The sequence below is a fragment of the Cyprinus carpio genome, chromosome B1 (assembly GCF_018340385.1).
Source record: "Cyprinus carpio isolate SPL01 chromosome B1, ASM1834038v1, whole genome shotgun sequence".
Lineage (NCBI taxonomy): Eukaryota > Metazoa > Chordata > Actinopteri > Cypriniformes > Cyprinidae > Cyprinus > Cyprinus carpio.
In genome coordinates, this window is record NC_056597.1 from 36,310,792 (window position 1) to 36,331,836 (window position 21,045).

Consider the following 21,045-nt stretch of genomic DNA (forward strand, 5'->3'; position numbering starts at 1 on the left):
TTTGGTGTGTGTTTCTGCCCTCAGCAAGCGCAGGCAATCCTGTGGTTTGTACAATAGGAGTTCACTGGTCATTGGTCAGCAGAATCAGAGAAATTCCTTAGAGGCACTTCTGATCAAAACTTGTTAAAAAGGAAAATAATCTTTGCATTTAGGCACCACGGACATCAAGAATCAGCCTGAGGAACCTCAACAATGGTGACCATCATAAAAGCATGTTGGACTGCATTCCTGGGTGCCACCAATCAGAAACTCATTTATATGGCTCACCATCATGCTTTGCGGCATGAATAAAATTATGAGCACAATTCTTTAGTAGCTTGTTTTGTGATGCTTACAGATTTTTTCATTCTGTTGTATCCTGAATATGCCTGTTGTTCAACCGGTTTTTTAGAGATTCATACGCTGAGTTTCTTGATGTCACTGTGTGCCAACAAGGAACGTTACCCTCCCTTTGTTTTAGGTCAGAATTCTTAAAACTCTAGACTATACTGAACAGTCCAGGTAATTTTATTGTTGAATCACATTGGGCTGCTATAATGAATGTTAATTTAACTCATAGATCTGGCTCTAAATGAGCTCAACCTATTGGGATCCAACAAAAATGATGTAACCGCATAACCAACACCACCTGATCATTTTATTTCTCATAGCTTGTCTAAGTTTGTTATAACTGAGTTACAACAGCATACAAATGGTAATATTAAAACTCGGAGGGTCAAGAGCCCAACAAAGCAAATAACTGACCACTATAATGGTACCCAATCATTTACCGCTTTTCTTCCTTCAGGTGATTCTGTTTGTGAAATCGTTAAGGTGTCTTCAATAACTCTGTTTTGGGGCCTTAAGAAAACAACCTTTTGAACATGAGTGTCTGTGTTATATCTAATGTAAACAACAAAAAACATGAATATTGTAAAAATGTTGACGTCATGTGCATGCTTAATGTTTTTGCAGGGTGTTTTCAGGATCCGCCAACTACTGGCCTGGTATGCATAACATAGTATTCTTTAATCATAGTGTTTTTGATGGTTGTTTGGTTTGTTTGTTGGTTTGTGTAAATTTGTACCTTAGTTTTTTCATGTTTGTTCTAGCTCATTTTTGCGAATGGTGTAATTCGAATTAATTAAAATGTGTTAAATTGGAATTTAGATACTATTGCTAATGTAATCTCTTTGACACAATATATTCGACTAAATATAGAGAATCAGCTTGTTGTAACAGTGCTTTCCTCCCCACTGTGCTCTGATCTTGTCTGATCTCTACATTGTCCTGTTTCCATAAGGCACACAAAGGGCAAGGGATGATAACTTCAGAAATGAGCAGGAAAGATTCTTTAGCTTTTTAAAATGTGATAAATAATCAGATTATAATAATTATTGTGAAAAAAGAATGCATTATTTTCTTACTTCCATTTCAGCAACAGAAAAAACAATATAACCAATATACCAAAAGTATTACCCAAAATACGTTATTTTTTAATTTGTTAAACTTTACCGTTAAAGGTTGTAAAACACTAGTATTTCCAAGTGTTAAACAACCATTTTTATTAGCATTTTTTAATTAGCATTAATAATTTGTCTTTTTTTATCACATATTTTGTTATTTGAACTTCATTATGTTTATTAATTTTATTAATAATATTTTACATCAATTAAAATAATATTATTAATTAAGTAGTCCACAATGGCAACATAAAATGAGAACAGTATCTGCTAAAAGATCATTCTCAACAATTCAACATAATAAAATGCATTTGTGCTCGAATATGACCAAGAGAAGGCTTAATGTGACCTGATGTTCTGCTACACACACACACACACACACACACGCACGCATGCGCACACACGCGCACGCACGCACACGCACGCACTGAGGTCCTGGCAAAAGTGGACATGATTACTGTTGCTGAAGAATTCATCCAGTGTGACAATTGACGCAGGCTGTGTTTTGGGAATTTTGAAGGAGCACTAGAAAAGTGAGTTCTTCTTCTTCCCTCTTCTTTTTTGTTACATTTTCACTAGTATTGTTTTTGTTGTTGATAGTTACATTTTGCTATACGAAGTTATATGTTATAAGGGGGGTGGTATGACCAAGGTGCTGTGGCGTCTGTTGCAAATGGTTATTTTTTTTTTTCTAGATTCTCTTCTTCCCAAATGGGAGTCTTATTGCAGTCCTACTGAATGGTACCCTAGAAAATTGGATGAAAACTAGCACACTTGAAGTGGTTGTACATAACAGTAAACTGACCAAATTTGTGGTCTCTAGAGGCAACTCTGTAGTGTCACCTCCAGTTCAAATATTCACCTTTCTTTTGGTTATAACTCTCCAAACCCTTTGTCCTAGAGAAAAAATCCATTACCATAATCACCAAATGTACTGTATTCAATTTTTTTTATTTTTTTTTTCACTGCTCCTCCTTTAAATTTGGTCAAATTTAAAACAAATTTGGCTCACATGATCACTGGACCCAGCCACACAGAAATCACTCAACAGAATTTTGATAAAAACTTTTTTATTTAAAAGTTATGATAATGTGAGGTAAACTAATTTGACCCAAAATTAGATTTGATTCAAAATGTTGATCACTTCATCAATAACATCAGAGGGTACATGCAACATTTGGGAACAGCGGGCCACCTAGTAAAGGTCATGAGCTTCAAACAATGGCTATTTTTGCTCATCAGAATTAAACAATTAAAAAAAAAAAAAAAAAAAAAAGAGTATGATATGGCCCGTTTAAATCTGTTAAAGATATAGAGTTCATTTTTAACTGTAGGTGCAGTAACTGATGTTCACACCTGGTTGTTATAGGTGTTGCTATGGTGATGTCAATCAGAATGGCTTCTCCTCTTCCTCTGATCTTTCTGCTCATGATTTACGGTGAGCCACTGTTGTTACAGCAACACTTTGCTCTATATTCACTTTTTAGTGTAGGTATTTATATTTCATTATTTGTGAAGCATCCATCATTGCAAATATCTAATTTCTGCTCTTCTTCACCACTCATCTTCTTATTTTGGTCATTAGAAATAGTTCAGCACTTGTAGAAAACTGGTTGTCTTTATTATGGTATTTTTTTACAGGGATTTATAGTCCTTGTAACACTCCTGATTCACTATATGTCTAACAACTGAACCGTAGAAAAACACTGTCTCCTAGTGGAGCATATCTGTTGCTTTCAAAATTTTGTTTTGTGGAAAAACCTGTGGCATTATAAAGAAGTGAGGTCAAGACCAATCCTCCAAGACCAAGCTCAAGACCAAGACCATTCAAGAGCCCAACTAAAGCACTAATCACTATAATGGTAAATTCAGTAAAATATAAAAATTCTCAATAAGACTTCTGTAGACGTCTGACAAAACTAAAGTCAGTCTGGTTAGCAATGAGTGAAGCTGGTGATGCTGTTTATGGAGTTATTTTGAATCCTCCTCTGCTGTTTTATTTCAGTTGATTTAATCTAAGGCTGTGGATGAAGTCATTTGTAGTTCTTGTGTTTCTATTTTCTTCAGTGATTCTTCTTGTTAACAGCAGTGGGTTTTTACCCAGGTAAGTTCATGTTTAGTTTGAGCAAACTCTGAGTTTTTGGGCTCAAGAAGGTGGGTTGGTTTATAGCGGGTTTTGTCGCCATGGTAACTTAGGGTACATGGCTACCCTGCTCCAGAGCAGGTTTTAATCTGGTATAGAGATCACAAACCCAAACTGAACCAATCAGCCGTGAGCAAAGTGACATATATCTGATGCAATTAAGCCACTCCCCCGTATCTCTCACTCCAAATTAAAGCAGTTCACAGTCAAAGAATTTTAGAGATGAAATTGCCTGACTTTTGCAGCTATTTATTTATTATATTATTTATATTAATAGTAATTGTTTATTATTCATACAATATATTCATATAATTATTATATGAAGTGGTAATAATTTTTACGACTAAGTATTTAAATGTATATATATAATGTATATATATATATATATATATATAGATATATATATATATATATATATATATATATATATATATATATATGCTTTATACCAGGGATCCTCAAATCTGGACCTTGAGATCTACTTTCCTGCAGAGTTTAGCTCTAACCCTAATAAAACACACCTGAACATGCTAATCAATGCCAATCAATTTTTTGGGATCATTAGAAAATCACAGTCAGGTGACTTTGATCAGGGTTGGAGCTAAACTCTGCAGCGCATTGGACCTCCAGGGCAAGATTTGAGGAAGGTGGCTTTAAACTGTATATAGCAGGAATGGGCAAACTCAGTCCTGGAGGGCCGGTGTCCCTGCAGAGTTTAGCTCCAACCCTGATAAAACACATCTGCCTGTAGCCTTCCAGCAGAGGTGGGACTTTCAAGTCACAAGCATGTCTTCAAGTCAAATCCCAAGTCCTCAAAGAGTTGAAGTTAATGAGATAATTAAGTGATAATTAAATGGTGATTGTGCATTAGTGATGAACACCTGCCGTTAACAATCAACATCACTGAAGAAAAGAGAAACATAAGAACTAAAACTGACAGATGAAATCAACTAAAATAAATAAATAAATAAATAAATACACACACAATGCCACCATAAATGTGGTCAAGGTTTGCTTTAGTTGGTCTCTTGGCCCTTTTACTGACTCAAAGCAATTTGATTCTAAATAATTGCAATGTTGTTTCACAACAAATCTTGAAGTACCTTTATTTTTCATTTTTGAAGTAGCAGGTATTACTGAACTGAAGTAAAAAAAAAAAAAAGTCCTGCTAAACAAATGCCTCTGTAATGCTTTGATATTGAAAAAAAAGAGAACTATTATCTCAGGCTTTTAGACATGCACACTTATCATAAGATCCTCAACAGTGGTGACAATAATTCATTTTGTTGATTGTCACTATTGTTGAGATTCATATGCTGGTTCTTGATGTCTGTGTGTGTCTAAAAGTACTTAATTTCAAATTGTGATATGCATTATATAAATTAAAAATTCATTTACTGTAACTATTAGAGCAGCACTTTGTTTGCATGCTGTAGTTTTACAGAGCTGAATAAATAAAACCCAAAATAACTCATCATATAAAAACAGTTATTAGCTCTTCTCTACTTTACAACATCACTACAGAGAGAAATTTCACACAGGAAGTTAAAGGTCAAGAGCATAACTAGAGCAAACACTGATCTCCATGATGGTGGCATCATTTTAACCAATACAACATCAACATCTGATCCTCTGTAATTCTCAGTAACAGCAGGTGTTCATCACTAATGCACAATCATCATTTAATTAGTCATTTAATTATCTCATTAACTTTAACTCTTTGAGGACCTGGGATATGACTTGAAGATTTGCTTGTGACTTGAAAGTCCCACCTATGCCTTCTAATAATCCTGAAGACACTGATTAGCTGATTTTAACAGGGCTGGGGCTAAACTCTGCAGGGCTCCGGCCCTCCAGGACCAAGTTTGCCCATGCCTTGTATATAGGCTATACACACATACATACAGAAAAGCTTTAACATATCAAACTTTTAAAATGCATAGACATAATTATTTTTTATATATAGACATAAACTTTGGCTGCAGCATAAGTGTTTATTCCTGCCTTGTAAATGCATATAAATTTATCAAATTTCTACAAACGGATAGCGACTCCTAAGTAGCACTTAAAGCACGGCTATGTGCTATTAATAAAGAATAAAAGTCCTGTCATATTTTTGCTCCACCCATGAACTCAGCAGCTGATCATCAGAGGAGGAACCAAGTCATTCCTTCCTAGTCACAAGCGAGTCTTGAGTCAAATCCCAAGTCCTCAAAGAGTTAAAGTTAATGAGATAATTAAGTGACTAATTAAATGAAGATTGTGCATTAGTGATAAACACCTTCTGTTAACAATCAACATCACTGAAGAAAAGAGAAACACAAGAACTACAACTGACTTTAAGCACAGCCTTGGATGAAATCAATTGAAAGGAAAAAAAAAAACTTTGCCACCATAATTGTGGTGAGTATTTGCTTCAGTTGAGCTCTTGAGCCTTTAAGCTATTTTTTCTAAATTTGCTTTTAAGCAATTGTGTTGCAGTTTTATAGCAAACATTTGTACAATGCTGATACAAATCTTGAACGAGCAGGTAAGTTATGCTTTTGATGACTGTATGATCTTGATTTGAATTTCTTGATTACACTTTTAAAGAGAAGAAATTGCACCTTAGTGGTTAGAGAGGACTGCTGTGTGTTCACTTTGGATGGGATAAATGCAGAGTACAAATTCTGAGTATGGGTCACCATACTTAACTGTGTTACTTTCACAAAAAAGAGAGAAATGTCATTACGCAAATGACACCATAATGCCTTAATATTAAGGAGAAAAAAAAAAAACACAGTTTGGGATTAGGCATTCAGCCATAAACATTTATCATGTGATCCTCAACAGTAGTGAAAATAATTATTCATACTGCAGTGTATTATGGGAGTCCTTCATATATTGCAACATGAAGCATTTTGTTGATTGGCATCATTGTAGAGATTCATATGCTAGTTCTTGATATTTGTGTGTGTGTCTAAAAAGCACTGGAATTCAAACTTCTGTATGTGTTACACAAATATAAAAATTCATTCTTTATAAATATTAGACCAATAGAGAGAGATCTGGTAGAACAAGTCAAGGTTCAAGAGCACTAAATCTAAATCTAAATCAAACACTGATCTCCATGATGGTGGCATCATTTTAACCAATAAAACATCAACATCTGATCCTCTGTAATTCTCAGTAACAGTAGGTGTTAATCACTAATGCACAATCATCATTTAATTAGTCACTTAATTATCTCATTAACTTTAACTATTTGAGGACTTGGGATATGACTTGAAGACTCGTTTGCGACTTGAAAGGAATGTCTTGGTTCCTCTGGTGAAATCAGCTGCTGAGTTCATGGGTAGAACAAAAATATAGTAGGACTTTAACTCTTTGGCCCCTGGACTTACCACCTCTGGTTCTTACAGGGCTTTCAACCAAGGACGTCCTTCAAAAAATATCAGAAGCCGTCATAGAAGTAACCCTCGTCGAGATGTACTGCATTCTGAGTCTATTCCATTGTTTTGGCAAATCAAGTATATCTTTAACATAGACATCATGTGGATCTTTTGTGGAAAAATGTTGATTCCTTTGTCCTATGATTTTCACTTTCATGCATGCAGTGTCAAGGTTGATAAAGAAAGGACTATACTGAAACATGGAGATTAAATGGATTTTCAGGCAAATTACATTTACTCAGTTGATGATTGTACATATATTACAGTTAGACATTGTTTTTAAAATGAAAAGGATTTAATAAATTCTGATTTTAATTCAGCGTGTGTGTTAATATATATATATATATATAAAATCATATCTCATTATAGTCAACGATTGTACCCTTTTTGAAGGGTCAATTTTTGTACTGTTAAATAAAGGTACAAAATTGTCAGCACAGGTACAAAACTGGGCTCTTAAGGTACAAATCACAAGGGTACAAATTTGAGGGTACAGCCCCAGTGACAAGCTATTGTACCCCTAAAGGTACAATTATGTACGTTATTTTCTGAGAGTGTACAGAGCTTTCTTTTGTGTAGGCATAAATTCCGCAACCTACCATGAAACATTTAGTTTATCTCATAAATATTAATTTACTTCGCACCTGCACTCAAAACTACCTACTAGCCTATACATCTTTGGCACACCTTTGTGCACTGCAGCGCGGGGAGAATGTATTAGACAAGTGCAGACCACTATTAATGTATGTGAACATAGGTAGTATTCGACAATAAGCTGATTTTATTTAATTAATATTGGGTATTGGCCAGCTAACAGATAGCATAGAAAATTTTTATTTTCTCTGCCAACTAAACCCACGTCACAGAACCGTTGTGTGATTGACTCACAGTAGATGCATAGAGTGTTGTTCCTTAAAGAATCACAGTCTTTGAAAGACCCATTATTATAGACAACAATTCACTGACCAATTATTATAGACAGTCACTTGTTTTTATTCCTGAATTAATGAATGAAGCATTTTGAACGAATAGATTGAATAAAAGGCTCCTTTATTAACACAATGAAATACCGCCACCTAGTGGTGATATTACTTTCATAATTCAAGTTTCATTTTCATTTCATTTCAAATAATTTCATTTTGTTCATATTTCTGTATTAAAAATGTTGTATAAAACATTAATCTTATTTCATTATACATGTGTAATTGCTATGTAATTGCTGTCTGATCAGCATTAAACTGTAAATACATCTTTAAAAGCATCTTCAGACACAGGTTCTATATCTCCGAATACTGATTTAATTGGTAACAGCGTAATGTCATATTATTCTAATGTTTTTGAATTAAGAATTTAACATTAAAGATGACATACAAAAGGTAAAAGGTGATAATCAGGTGCCTCTCATGGGAAAGTTAATATCTGACACTGATCTATGGTTTATTGTTCGAAGTGTTATTTCAGGGTTTGGATATGTTCTTATAACTCAAAGGAGTTTACCTTCAAATCATGATGTCGAATTCACATTTCACTAAATTCAATCACTGAAACAAGCACTCTGACGAACAAATAGTCCCATGCCAGTGGGATAACAACATATGATTTCCTAAATTTGCATAAAGTGCTCTATGAATAAAACTCAAAATAGAAAAAAATAATAGATGTGCTAATTTCTTTTCATATATGTCATTTTATTTAAGTTCCTCCATAGTCCAAACATAGTCCAAAACGCAGCATATTGTCTAAAACAAAATGACTACATGTTCACATAAATTGATAGCTGTCTGCGCTTTGCTACAATAGGCTGCTACATTCTCCCCATGCTGCATCGCACAGCTTTGCCAGACAGATTTTGATAGGTGGATATTATAATAAAACAGGCGTGTGCCAAAGGACCAAAAGGCTCTGCCTCGGTATGGTTTGTGTCAAGCTATTCTTTAATCTGGCTGTTTGATGAAGAGAAAGATATAAAATGTAGTATAAAAATGTAGTAGAAATAAACACGTTGAGAATCCGTAGAAGCGTAGGACACTTATTATGTTTTTAGGACTATTATTATGTTGTAATTTTTGGTTGACCAATCAGTGGAGGGTGGCGTTTCATTTCCGCCCACATGTAGTGATCGAATATTCAAGTTGTTTATTTGTTTTCTGTCCCTGAATGTAAAAACGGAAAAAAAAAAATGAAGCCAAATTCTTGATTTTTCGTTTTGTTTGAATAAATGAAAAACGAAAAATGTGCAGTTTTTTCATTTTTCAAATTTCAATATTAAATCAAAAAATGAATTATACGAAGGTACACAGACCGTGTATGCTTTGCTTTTTTAATCACTGTCTTAATGCATTAAGCCATATTAAGCATTTTCAGGAAATGGTTTTCAAAGGGAGGAAAATGCTTAACTTGAGACTTTGCGTCTCGCGTTCATATTCCGGTCACATCTACTTCCCAGTAGGCAGGGCAAAGTTTGCAACATTAATAAGGTGTATACCGAATTTAGCTGTACTTTTACATGTCTTCTAAGCCTATGGGAGGATAACAGTTTAGCATGTAGCATTCATATTCATCTGCTTTCCTGTACCTATACTTTATAAATACATCATTATATACAGAGTTTGGGCTTTTTAATTTATACCACTGTCATGTCTTCGTTCATTGAGCCACGTATTTTCTTTAGGTTTTCAGTGGGGCACAAAACACTTACAATTTAGCACAATTTGCTTTCATGTTCTATGCTATTCTGCTTGTTTGTAAATAGTAACCCATATGTTTATTATTAATAAGGTGTGTCCTCCAGTGTCACTGTTTTAGTAGGGTACATTAAACCAAGTTAAGCGTTTGTGAAACAGTCTGTGGCACACCGCCGCGTTAATGGTACAGCCCACAGCGCAAATTGTATGATAAAAAAAATGGAAAAATAGAAAATTGTTTAGATTTATTTATTCAAATGATAATTTCTGAAGTCACAATTTCGCAAAAGTAAATTAAAAAAAAAATGAAATGGCAATTGTTCATTTATGAAGCAGTTGAAAAAAAAAAAAAAAGAATGTTTTTTCATTTCATCATCTCCACCATGTCTTAAAAAAAAATAATTAAGAATCACTACTACCACAATAAAACATTATTAATAAAAAATAGTATAAAAAAAATACAACAGCTGCTCATAAAATAATAATAACATAAAAACAAAAAGTTGATTTATTTCACTAATTCCATTCAAAAAGTGAAACTTGTATATTATATTCATTTATTACACACAGACTGATATATTTAAAATGTTTATTTCTTTTAATTTTGATGATTATAACTGACAACTAAGGAAAATCTCAAATTCAGTATCTCAGAAAATTAGAATATTGTGAAAAGGTTTGATATTGAAGACACCTGGTGCCACACTTTAATCAGCTAATTAACTCAAAACACCTGCAAAGGCCTTTAAATGGTCTCTCAGTCTAGTTCTGTAGGCTACACAATCATGGGGAAGACTGCTGGCTTGACAGTTGTCCAAAAGACGACCATTGACGCCTTGCACAAGGAGGGCAAGACACAAAAGGTCATTGGAAAAGAGGCTGGCTATTCACAGAGCTCTGTGTCCAAGCACATTTATAGAGAGGCGAAGGGAAGGAAAAGATGTGATAGAAAAAAAGTGTACAAGCAATAGGGATAACCGCACCCTGGAGAGGATTGTGAAACAAAACCCCATTCAAAAATGTGGGGGAGATTCACAAAGAGTGGACTGCAGCTGGAGTCAGTGCTTCAAGAAACCACTACGCACAGACGTATGCAAGACATGGGTTTCAGCGGTAGCAATCCTTGAATTTGGGATTTTCCTTACTTGTCAGTAATAATCATCAACATTAAAAGAAATAAACATTTGAAATATATCAGTCTGTGTGTAATGAATGAATATAATATACAAGTTTCACTTTTTGAATGGAATTAGTGAACTAAATCAACTTTTTGATGATATTCTAATTATATGACCAGCACCTGTACATTGCATGAAAGCTTGGTTATTGTGCTCAAGAGCATGTTTATTTAAGCCCCTGTTCCTTTCTTACAAGAAACTATGCTTCTAACCACAGGTGGAGAGCTCTAGTTCCAACCTCGTTAATTTACGAATGTTCGTTTGAACTATGGTTTCGGGAAACACTGAATTGTTGGACTATGTTGGTAACGATGGAACTTGCGACCACATTTGGCTAACGATGCTTTTGGGAAATGCACCCCAGGTTGGCTTTATCAGGTTTTGTCAACTCAAAACTTACTCTGCAACTCTGAGTTTGTTCATCTCGCTTCATGCTACAGGCCACAGGTGTTCATCACTTAATCAGCACTTAATTAATCACTTAATGATCTCATTAACTTCAAGACTGTTGGTTATATAAACACTGAACAGTACTTTTAACACTGAGGATTTTGCTGTGCGGCTCTTGAATTCTGTTGGAGGGTTTGGTCTTGACAAGACCTCTAAAAAATGCATAAATATGTTTATAAATATAAATAAATATATAATATAAATATATATAAAATATATTTTTAAAAATGTGTGATGTACACGAGTAAATGAGAGACTGAAAATTGTTAATGTGCATTTCTGCTAAAACTTTATTTTGTCAAGTTTTAGAAGTTTAAAGTTAATGCTTATATGGACCAAAAGCCACAAAACCCATATTTTGATGTCATTAATTAGTTTTAATACATATCATAATGTCATTTTGATTCTTTAATAAATCATCTGTAACTTTTTCCCCTTATTTGTCTAGTGTTTGATTATTTTAAAGTGCAGCATATTGGTTATGGCATTTTTGTTGATGTTGTTGTTTGTACTGTACACTTCTGTCTCCATGGGTTTATTTCTAGAACATCCACCATTACAGCTGATGAAGTACTTAACACCAAGATCTTTTAGTAAATAGATTCTGAGTAGATTACTGTTATGTATTCTGTCATGAAGAGTCATTTTCATATAATAAAATGGCCTGAGGCCCGTTTCAGAAAGGAGGTTAAGTGAAAACTTTGAGTGTGTCAACCCTGAAATGAGGGAAACTGTAGGTTTTCCATTTCAGAATGGGAGGTTTGTCTGTTCTGAAAGAGAGGTAACTTATACTCAGAGTCAGTTACTGTGGTAACTTACTCTGTGAACCTAACCTGGGGTGCGTTTCCCAAAACCATAGTTGCTAACCTGTTAGCAACTTGGTTGGTTGGCAATGGGAAATTGCATTGCAACCAACAAAGTTGCTAACTTAGTTAGCAACTATGGTTTTGGGAAACGCACCCCTGGTCCGGAGCAGGTTTTTTCTTCAGTAAATCCAGAGTTTATTTCAGTCTTCTCACCCTTTTTAAAGCGAAGTTTAAATACTTCATATATTTATTCACGCTGCAAAAATGCTTTTCTCACTGAGTATTTTTGTCTTATTTCAAGTACAAATATCTAAAAATTCTTAAGTCAAGATGCATTTCCTATATATATGAAAAATGGTATAAGTTATTTAGTCTTGTTTTGTGGTGCATTTAAGTGCATTTTACATAAAACATGCAAAATTATTTGCAAAATAAGAAAAAATTGAAACCAGACTAAATATCTGTGCCATTTTTCTTATGTAGAAAATGCATCTTAATTTAAGATATATTCTTATCTTTAGATATTTTGACCGGAAACAAGAAGACAGTATTTTTAAAGTATTTTTTTTGCAATGCAGGTATTCATTCATTGTACATATTTTCATCATGCAGACACCGTGAAAGTGACAAAAATGGCATCTCCTTTTATACAGAATACTGTCTGCATTCATTTTTTTTTTTTTTTTTTTTGCCATATTCACATGCATATTTATTTGAGTGACACCATTTTTTAATGGTAGTTTTCTATAAAATATCAGTGATGCAGAGCACATTAGTAAGGCCGCTGTATGCAGAGCGGTGTGCGTCTCTCTCATGCTCTTTCTGAGAATTTTTGTTGTTATCTGGCACAAATGCATCAAAAAGGAGTTCCACTGGACCCACATGTCAGTGGTGTAGAAATTAGTTCAAATGAGGCTTATCTGATAAATGACATTCACTTGATAACATCTTGCTGTGACCTCTGGAAGTAACCCAATAATTAGAATTTCCTTCAGAATTTCCAGTGTGGTTGGATGCATTGATGACACACATATTCCCACCATCGCACCTTCTTGAAAATAAAACGAATTAGCCTACTGTATGGAATGGAAGGATGCAGATGGAAGGGGAGTACTGTGCAAAACATGCAAAATATGATTGTGATTTTGCACAGCTTGCCAGTGAACAAGGGCTCTGTGTAGTAAATGCTGTCTCACGTGAAAGCATGCACGTGTAGAGATTTACAGCTGATTACAGAACCGGCTTTACTGACGAGATGCTCTTTAAATATTGTGCATCCCTACAATATTTAATTATGTGAAAAGAGCATTTGATTGTGTGGAAAAGCTGATGCGTATTGAAATAGACACTGAATTATTTTTGATATGTCAAATGTTTGTAAAGTCTTGTAGCCTACATCCATGAACTTCTCATAGTCGTGGTGCACACGCCAAAAGAGTCAGCCTACTTAGAGTTTACTGAACTAACCAAATTCAGCTTTTCTGAAACTGAAAACTCAGAAGTTCCCATCTCAGGGTAAGTCAACTCAGAGTTCAAGTTCACAGCAAAAAATCCAGAGTGAAATTAACTCTGCTGGCAGTACATGTGAGACCACACTCAAGAGTGTGAAAGTGTTAAAATAGGAGTGTTAAATTAACACTGAATCAGAGTTAAAGTTAATGAGATAATTGAGTGATGATTGACCATTATTGACGAGACCTGATGTTAACGAGCAGAATCAACAAAGATGAAAATCACTATTTTAATTTCACCATTATAGTGGCCAATGTTTGCTTTAGTTGTGCTCTTGACCCTTAACATTTTAAAGTCAGATTTTGCTTGGCTGTTGTAATGGAGTTATAAAACAGACGGGCAAACAAAAAATATTGTTTTTCCTGAATCACTGAGTTAAACTTTCATTGTTGATTATTGCAGCTGAATGATTCTTCAGCATAGGATTACCAGCATTTTAAATACAATCTGTGGAATTTCATAAAAGTTGTTTGTTCAAAAATCTTTCAAAATAGTCTTTCATTTAGACATGCAAAAATCAAGAATCAACCTGTGAACCTCAACGACGGTGACAATCAAAAAAGCATGTTGCAGTGCATTCTGGGTGCCACCTATCAAAATTCATCCATGGCTCCCATGATGCACTGCGGCATGAATAAATTATTACCTGAATTGTCTTAGTAATTTCCTTTATTCTTACTATTCTATTTTTGTTTTTAATGCTACTCCGCTTCAGTGTTAATTTAACACTCCCATTTTAACACTTTCACACTCTTGAGTGTGGTCTCACATGTATTCCCAGCAGAGTTAATTTCACTCTGGATTTTTTGCTGTGTTTAAACTCAGAGTTGGTTAAACCTCCTTATTGAAATGGGCCTCTGGTGTAACTCACAAAACATGTCCATTATTCTTATTTCTGTGTTACAGAGGTTTCTGGTGCTGATTGGGGTGTGAGTTACAGTCATTCACAGATCTGTGCACTAAAGAACTCATCAGTGACAATCTACTGCACTTATACATACCCTACTGGACATCAGATCAAGAAAAATTTCTGGACCAAAACGCTTTTTAAAGATAATGCAGAGCCTCCAGATCTGTCTGAGGACCCTGGATACAGTCAGAGGCTTCAGTATCTGGGAGATAAACAGGAGAACTGCACAATCAGATTGAGTCATGTGACACAGAAGGATTCACAAATGTACTATTTCAGATTCATAACCGAAAAAGATAAGTGGACTGGTAAACCAGGAGTGTCTCTCACTGTCACAGGTGACTTTGATGAGGTTTCACTCTTCTTCTGTGCTTTATGTTGAATAATAAGCAGTGTATGACAGCAGCACTAGATATAATGTGTGTGTTGTGTTCAGATCTTCAGGTGGAGTCTCCTGAGAGAGTGACAGAGGGTCAGAATGTCAGTCTGACATGTAAAAGCAGCTGCGCTCTGACTGACAGAGCAACATACGCCTGGTACAGAAACTCACAGCCATTAACTGAGAGAAGAGACAGAAACAATCAACTCCTGCTGCAGTCAGTCAGAAGAGAGGATGCAGGCAGATACAGCTGTGCTGTACAGGAACACAATCTCACATCACCAGAAGTGCAGCTCAATGTCACATGTACTGTATGTCTGAATATTGATCACAGTAATAATGCCAGAGGATATTGACAGCAGAAACTCCTCATTATGAAATTAACTAATCAGAACTGATATTGAAAATAGCCTGGCTTTTTTTTACACTAACTCTGCCTACCAATGTCTGATTGAGTCAGATAAAATGAAAAATAAAAATAATAAATTCTGATTACAGGAGCGATAGTGTGGAAAGTAAGGTGACCGACCCGATTTTGAAACTGACCTTTTACATTCACATTCTTCTCCATTTTCCCTTCACGTTTCAGCTCAGACATGCATTTATAAATAATAATACTATTATATAATAATAAAACTGAAAAATAAATGTAAAAAAAAAAAAAGTATTTAATAGTTGGAGCAAAGTGTTTATTGGGTAGGGTTAGGAGTAGGTGTAGGGTACAAGTATTGTCCCAGTAAAGCAGCATCCATTTAAAATGGAACAGTGCAAAGAAAACACTTATTTTAAATTAGTATAGATCACATATATTTCTATTTGCACAAATAGATGCTGCAAAAAAAAAAAAAGTATGTTTTGTAATTTTTGTCTTTTTTTTTAGTTGAACCCAGTAGCGTCTCAGTGTCCATTATCAGTCCATCTGGTGAAATAGTGGAGGGAGATTCAGTGACTCTGAGCTGCAGCAGTGATTCAAACCCACCTGCAGAAATCAGCTGGTTTAAAGAAGGAACGTTTGTAGGATCTGGAAGCATCTACAGCATCTCAAAGATCAGCTCTGATCACAGTGGAGAATACAAGTGCAAGTCCAGAAATAATCATGGAGAGAAATACTCTGATGCTGTGACTTTAAACGTCATGTGTGAGTTAATGATCGTTTAACTGGTTGTAACAACACATCATCTAAACATTTTTGATCTCAGATTATTTCTGACTGTAAATTATATCTATGATTTTTCTGTTTTAGACCCTCCTAGGGTCTTCTCAGTGTCCATCAGTCCATCTGGTGAAATAGTGGAGGGAGATTCAGTGACTCTGAGCTGCAGCAGTGATTCAAACCCACCTGCAGACATCAGCTGGTTTAAAGAAATAAGTTTTTTAGGATCTGGAACCATCTACAGCATCTCAAAGATCAGCTCTAATCACAGTGGAGAATATAAATGCAAGTCTAGAAATAAACATGGAGAGAAACTTTCTGATACTGTGATGCTGAATGTGACGTGTAAGTGAACACTGGTGCAAGATCTGAGAACAGATCCTCTAGTTCCAGTGTGTTTTATCACTGTTAATAAAACATTTAATTATTTCTATTTTAGATGCTCCAAGAAATGCAGTGGTGTCCATCAGTCCATCTGGTGAAATAGTGGAGGGAGATTCAGTGACTCTGAGCTGCAGCAGTGATTCAAACCCACCTGCAGAAATCAGCTGGTTTAAAGAAAAAAGTTTTTTAGGATCTGGAAGAATCTACAGCATCTCAAAGATCAGCTCTGATCACAGTGGAGAATACAAGTGCAAGTCCAGAAATAAACATGGGGAGAAAGACTCTGATGCTGTGACTTTAAACGTCATGTGTGAGTTAATCATGGTTCAGTAACTTTGACATTGAAGGTACAATATGTAATATTTCTGCATTGAAATATCCAAAAACTACTAGAACAGAGTTATATGTTTTGTTGACTTGTGTGCTTACATTATCCCAAAAGTTTTCAAAAATGTTCAAATCCAGAGAAATTCACAGTTTTAACCAGTGAAATGGTCCGTGTCTTTTGCGTCGCCAGTCAATGGTGTCATACCCCCCCACCCTCGGTTGTCAGTAGACACTGGGGCTTGGCAATAAAAAGATAGCAATAATTATCACAATATGTTTTTCATGTGTGAGTAAATGAGGGTTTAACTCAATGGATCATTCATCCATGTTTCTTTATTAATAATTTCAAACTGTCCCACCCACTGAAAGCTCTGCGGATTATCGCACATAAATACAACACATCAGTCTCTGCGGCACAAGCAACATTACACTGCTGTGCCAATGGACATTTTGAAAAAATGCACAAAGCACAAGTTTCAGTAAAACAATATGTTTCAGCCCAGTCACTTTTTATATGTTGTGATACTTGCGGACAGCAATGAACACGCTCTTTGCCCGGTACAATTTGAATATATTATATTATATTATATTATATTATATTATATTATATATTAGTATTCTAAACTTTAACTTTTATAGGCTGTAAAACAATGGGCTTGTAACTTGTCCTGCCTTTTCTGCAGAAAGCTGAACTCTATCGATGTGTCGAAATTTTATCGATCATTTGTGTGTGGGCGAGAGACTTGGTGAGCCACATGATTGTTGTCAAATGGCCAGGTGTGGCTCATGAGCCGTAGGTTCCCGACCACTGGTTTAACTGGTTGTGACAACACATCATCTAAACATCTTTGCTCTCAAATTATTTTTGATTGTAAATGACATCTATTATTTTTCTGTTTAGATCCTCCCAGGAACATCTCAGTGTCCATAAATGGATCTGGTGAAATAGTGGAAGGAGATTCAGTGACTCTGAGCTGCAGCAGTGATTCAAACCCACCTGCTCTGAACTTTAGCTGGTTTAAAGGAGGAACATTTGTAGGATCTGGAAGAATCTACAGCATCTCAAAGATCAGCTCTGATGACAGTGGAGAATACAAGTGCAAGTCTAGAAATAAACATGGAGAGAAATACTCTGATGCTGTGACTTTATGTGTCATGTGTGAGTTTTATTACACCTGCTTACTTTTTTGTAAGTACATTTTGTCTTGTCTAGTCTTGATGAACAGCTGATGTGTTTTTTGTCTGTATTTCAGCAGTCAGATGGGTTTTGTGGTTTAAAGCATTTGGTGTCGGTGTGGCTGTTGGTGGTGTTGTTTTTGGACTTGGAGGAGCATCAGTGTACATTTGGTAAGCCACCCATTTCAAAGGTTATATTTAAGTTAAGTTGAACGTGTGTCCAAAGTCCTTATTATGAAACAATTAGTTATGGTCCTTAATTCTGATTGGTTGAGCCGTGTTCAAACTCACTGTAAAATTCCCCAAAACATACAGCTGAGTGTATTACATAAGTATCGCTGCGCCACTGAATGTGTGTTTTGCTGCGTTAGGATTCTGCTATCAGTATTACTGAGCCAAAGAAGCTGTTTCGAGATGTCAGATTTTGTTGTGGATTTTGATTTATTGGGTGGGCTAAGAGTGGATGATTGGCGGTAAGAGATGGACGAAACAGAGAAAGAGCACAAAAAACAAAGCAGACACACTGTAACTAATGTGAGAGAAATGGAAGAGCTGGAAAAGTCAAGAAATTTATGATTTTTTAAGCGGCTGACATGGAGGCGATCTACACCAACCACTGCTTGCGAAGCATTACTATACAAAAACTCTCTGATCGCGGCCTAGAGAAATCAATTCAGTGACAGGTCATTAATGTGAATCGCCCCTGCAATCTTGCTGGTGCCCAAACTACAACCAAAGAAGATGCTGGAGCAACATCCTTGCCTGTGGCCCCATGCAAATAAAGCACACTTGGATACAATCGGAAACCCCTCTTTCAGCCGAGAGGAACGCAAACATATTTGATCCATTCTACACAAACTTCACAAATAACACAAATAATCACAAAAATCATAAAAAACACACAATAATAAAAACACAAGTCTTTAAGCACATTTCTGAACATATTTGATCCATTCTTCAACAATTGCACAATATAAATGTTGATTTATAAAAATAGGCAAATGTTGATCTATAAAAATAAACACCCAAGTCTTAAAGCATGTTTTCCACTTTGTCTTTGTTTCTTCTGTATTGCTTAGCAACTACTTTGTTGCAATCACAACTGTTTCTGAGGAACTACATTGTTTGATAGAAGACTTATAGTTTTATTAATGTCTGTTTTCTTTTATGAAACCTTGCTACATCTATGGAAAAAACATTTTATAAAAGCAATAAGCCTCTGCTCTGCATCATGCCTAACAATCCCCCTTAGCTTTTATTAATTCACTATAAACCATGGCTTCTTGGGGCTTTATTGCTTTAATATATGTATATGTAAATGTGACGTTTTTGCATCTTTCTTCTGACAGCCTTACTAAAAGGATGAACAGAAGATCTGCAATGAAGAACTCTGGGGTGAGATGATCACAGTTATTCACAGTGTTTTCCATATCCCAATCTACAGAGTGTTAAAGTAACACTGAAGCAGTTGAAATTAATTCGATAATTAAGTGATTAATTAAGTGTTGATTGAACACCTGCTCCTTCAGTAATTCTGCTTGTTAAGAGCAGGTTTTCATTACCAATGATCATTCATCATATTTGATTATCTCATTAACTACCCTCTTAAATGGTTTTGGTCTTGAACATGTCATGCAGGTCTGGTCTTGACTACACTTCTGGCCAGTTCACTAGCAGATGATTCGATTTTAAACATGGCCTCACAATGTTTGTGTCTTTCTGACTTGCAGAACTCTGATCCCAGTGAAGACGTTAACCTGTGCACCGCATATGATGTAAGTGAGATGTCAAATCAGATGATCCATCACAGATGATCACATGAACTCTGTAGTACCCTGATCCCAGTGTAACATAAATACGGCTGGATAAAGCCGGTTTTCTAAATGTAAGAATCCATGCGAGATAGTTTTAAATCTAATCGCTCAAAGTACGTCAAGGAGGTGGTATGAGATGCCTTCCAGATGGTCAACTGGTCAAGTGTAAATTGGTCTGGCTGTTGAAACTGCGCATGTAAATTGTACTCTGCCAAAAATGGTAAAAAAAATTAATAAATAAAGTTGTGGGAATGTTTTTTAATGCCATTTTCTAAAAGCTTGTCCTTTGAAACACTTGTACTTTTTCAAAAGCTTTGCATTTCCAGGCCCCCAAAACCCTGTTGTCAGTTAAATGAACTGCCAACTTGCAAAAAAATTATTTTATTTATTTTATTTTTTTCACCATTGTAAACAGTGTAAATGCCCCTCAAATAAGTTACTCAATTCATTGCAGACTTCTGTGTTAAACTAATGTGTTATTGACTTTTTATTATTATTATACATTTTAAGCTACTGGATGGAATTGTATTTGTACAGATAACATGGACTTTATGAACAGGATGCTGTTTTTCTCCACAGGAACTGTAACCCATCCTGACCACTGCATCGCTTCCATAACAAAAAAAAAAAAAAAAAAAAAAAAAACATTAAATGTTTGTTATGCCTTCAAATTCACAAACACAGGCATTTTCTGTCTTGCTTTTAATTAAAATAAGTAAACATCCTTGCTATATATATATTTTTTTATATTTTTTTTCTCAGAAGGATTCTAAGAAATATTATGTCCATAACTAATATCTGAATTTATTACATATGAATTATATTTTCTAATAAAATGTAATACAATTTAGTTGAGTGAGAAAACTAAACTAATAATTCAAGATATATCTAGAATTAGGTAAATTCATGTTGTTGTAATTATAAGGATACTTACATTTTATATTCTTCTTATTATTATTATTTTCCTATGTTATCCATTATTGTTATTAGTAAAAGTATATATATACATTTTTTCACTCCTGACTAGATTTGTCAGTGACACATTTTGCTTTTTTGCTTTTTAAATCTCTAAAATTCTCAGCAGAGGACAATTAAACAGCTCCACAAACCGCAGCACCAGTTTCACTCATTACTTACCAGGGATGTGTTTCCCGCACAAGGACGTAGCTCGCTGATTAACCACCATGAAATGAACGACTGTTTCCACTGTTTACTAGCTAGTTATGACTTTTTCCCGAACACAGTCACATCTCCGT

At 35.1% G+C, this 21,045-nt stretch overlaps 1 protein-coding gene across 2 annotated transcripts; it reads left to right on the top strand.

Moving 5' to 3' along the window:
• The first annotated feature begins 2,817 nt into the window (after nucleotides 1–2,817).
• LOC109070248 (B-cell receptor CD22-like) lies at nucleotides 2,818–20,408 on the top strand. Of its 2 annotated transcripts, XM_042717302.1 has the most exons (9): nucleotides 2,818–2,880; nucleotides 14,553–14,894; nucleotides 14,993–15,241; nucleotides 15,816–16,073; nucleotides 17,701–17,958; nucleotides 18,053–18,146; nucleotides 19,325–19,370; nucleotides 19,706–19,750; nucleotides 20,369–20,408. In XM_042717302.1, exons 1-9 carry the CDS (start codon nucleotides 2,820–2,822, stop codon nucleotides 20,375–20,377), a joined length of 1,362 nt encoding a protein of 453 aa, XP_042573236.1. In that variant the 5' UTR covers nucleotides 2,818–2,819; the 3' UTR covers nucleotides 20,378–20,408. The 2 variants fall into 2 exon arrangements, with proteins under 2 accessions (XP_042573236.1, XP_042573235.1); XM_042717301.1 differs by lacking the exon at nucleotides 20,369–20,408 and having other exon boundaries at nucleotides 19,706–19,963.
• The last annotated feature ends 637 nt before the right edge of the window (nucleotides 20,409–21,045 follow it).

What these genes read in the sequence shown, in the direction of transcription:
- LOC109070248 (XM_042717301.1), top strand. Translation starts at nt 2,820, where the DNA reads ATGGTGATGTCAATCAGAATGGCTTCTCCTCTTCCTCTGATCTTTCTG. An exon ending in TGTGACTTTAAACGTCATGT is followed by an intron (nt 16,074 to 17,700) that starts GTGAGTTAATGA and finishes TTTTCTGTTTAG; the next exon opens with ATCCTCCCAGGAACATCTCA. An exon ending in GGAGCATCAGTGTACATTTG is followed by an intron (nt 18,147 to 19,324) that starts GTAAGCCACCCA and finishes TTCTTCTGACAG; the next exon opens with CCTTACTAAAAGGATGAACA.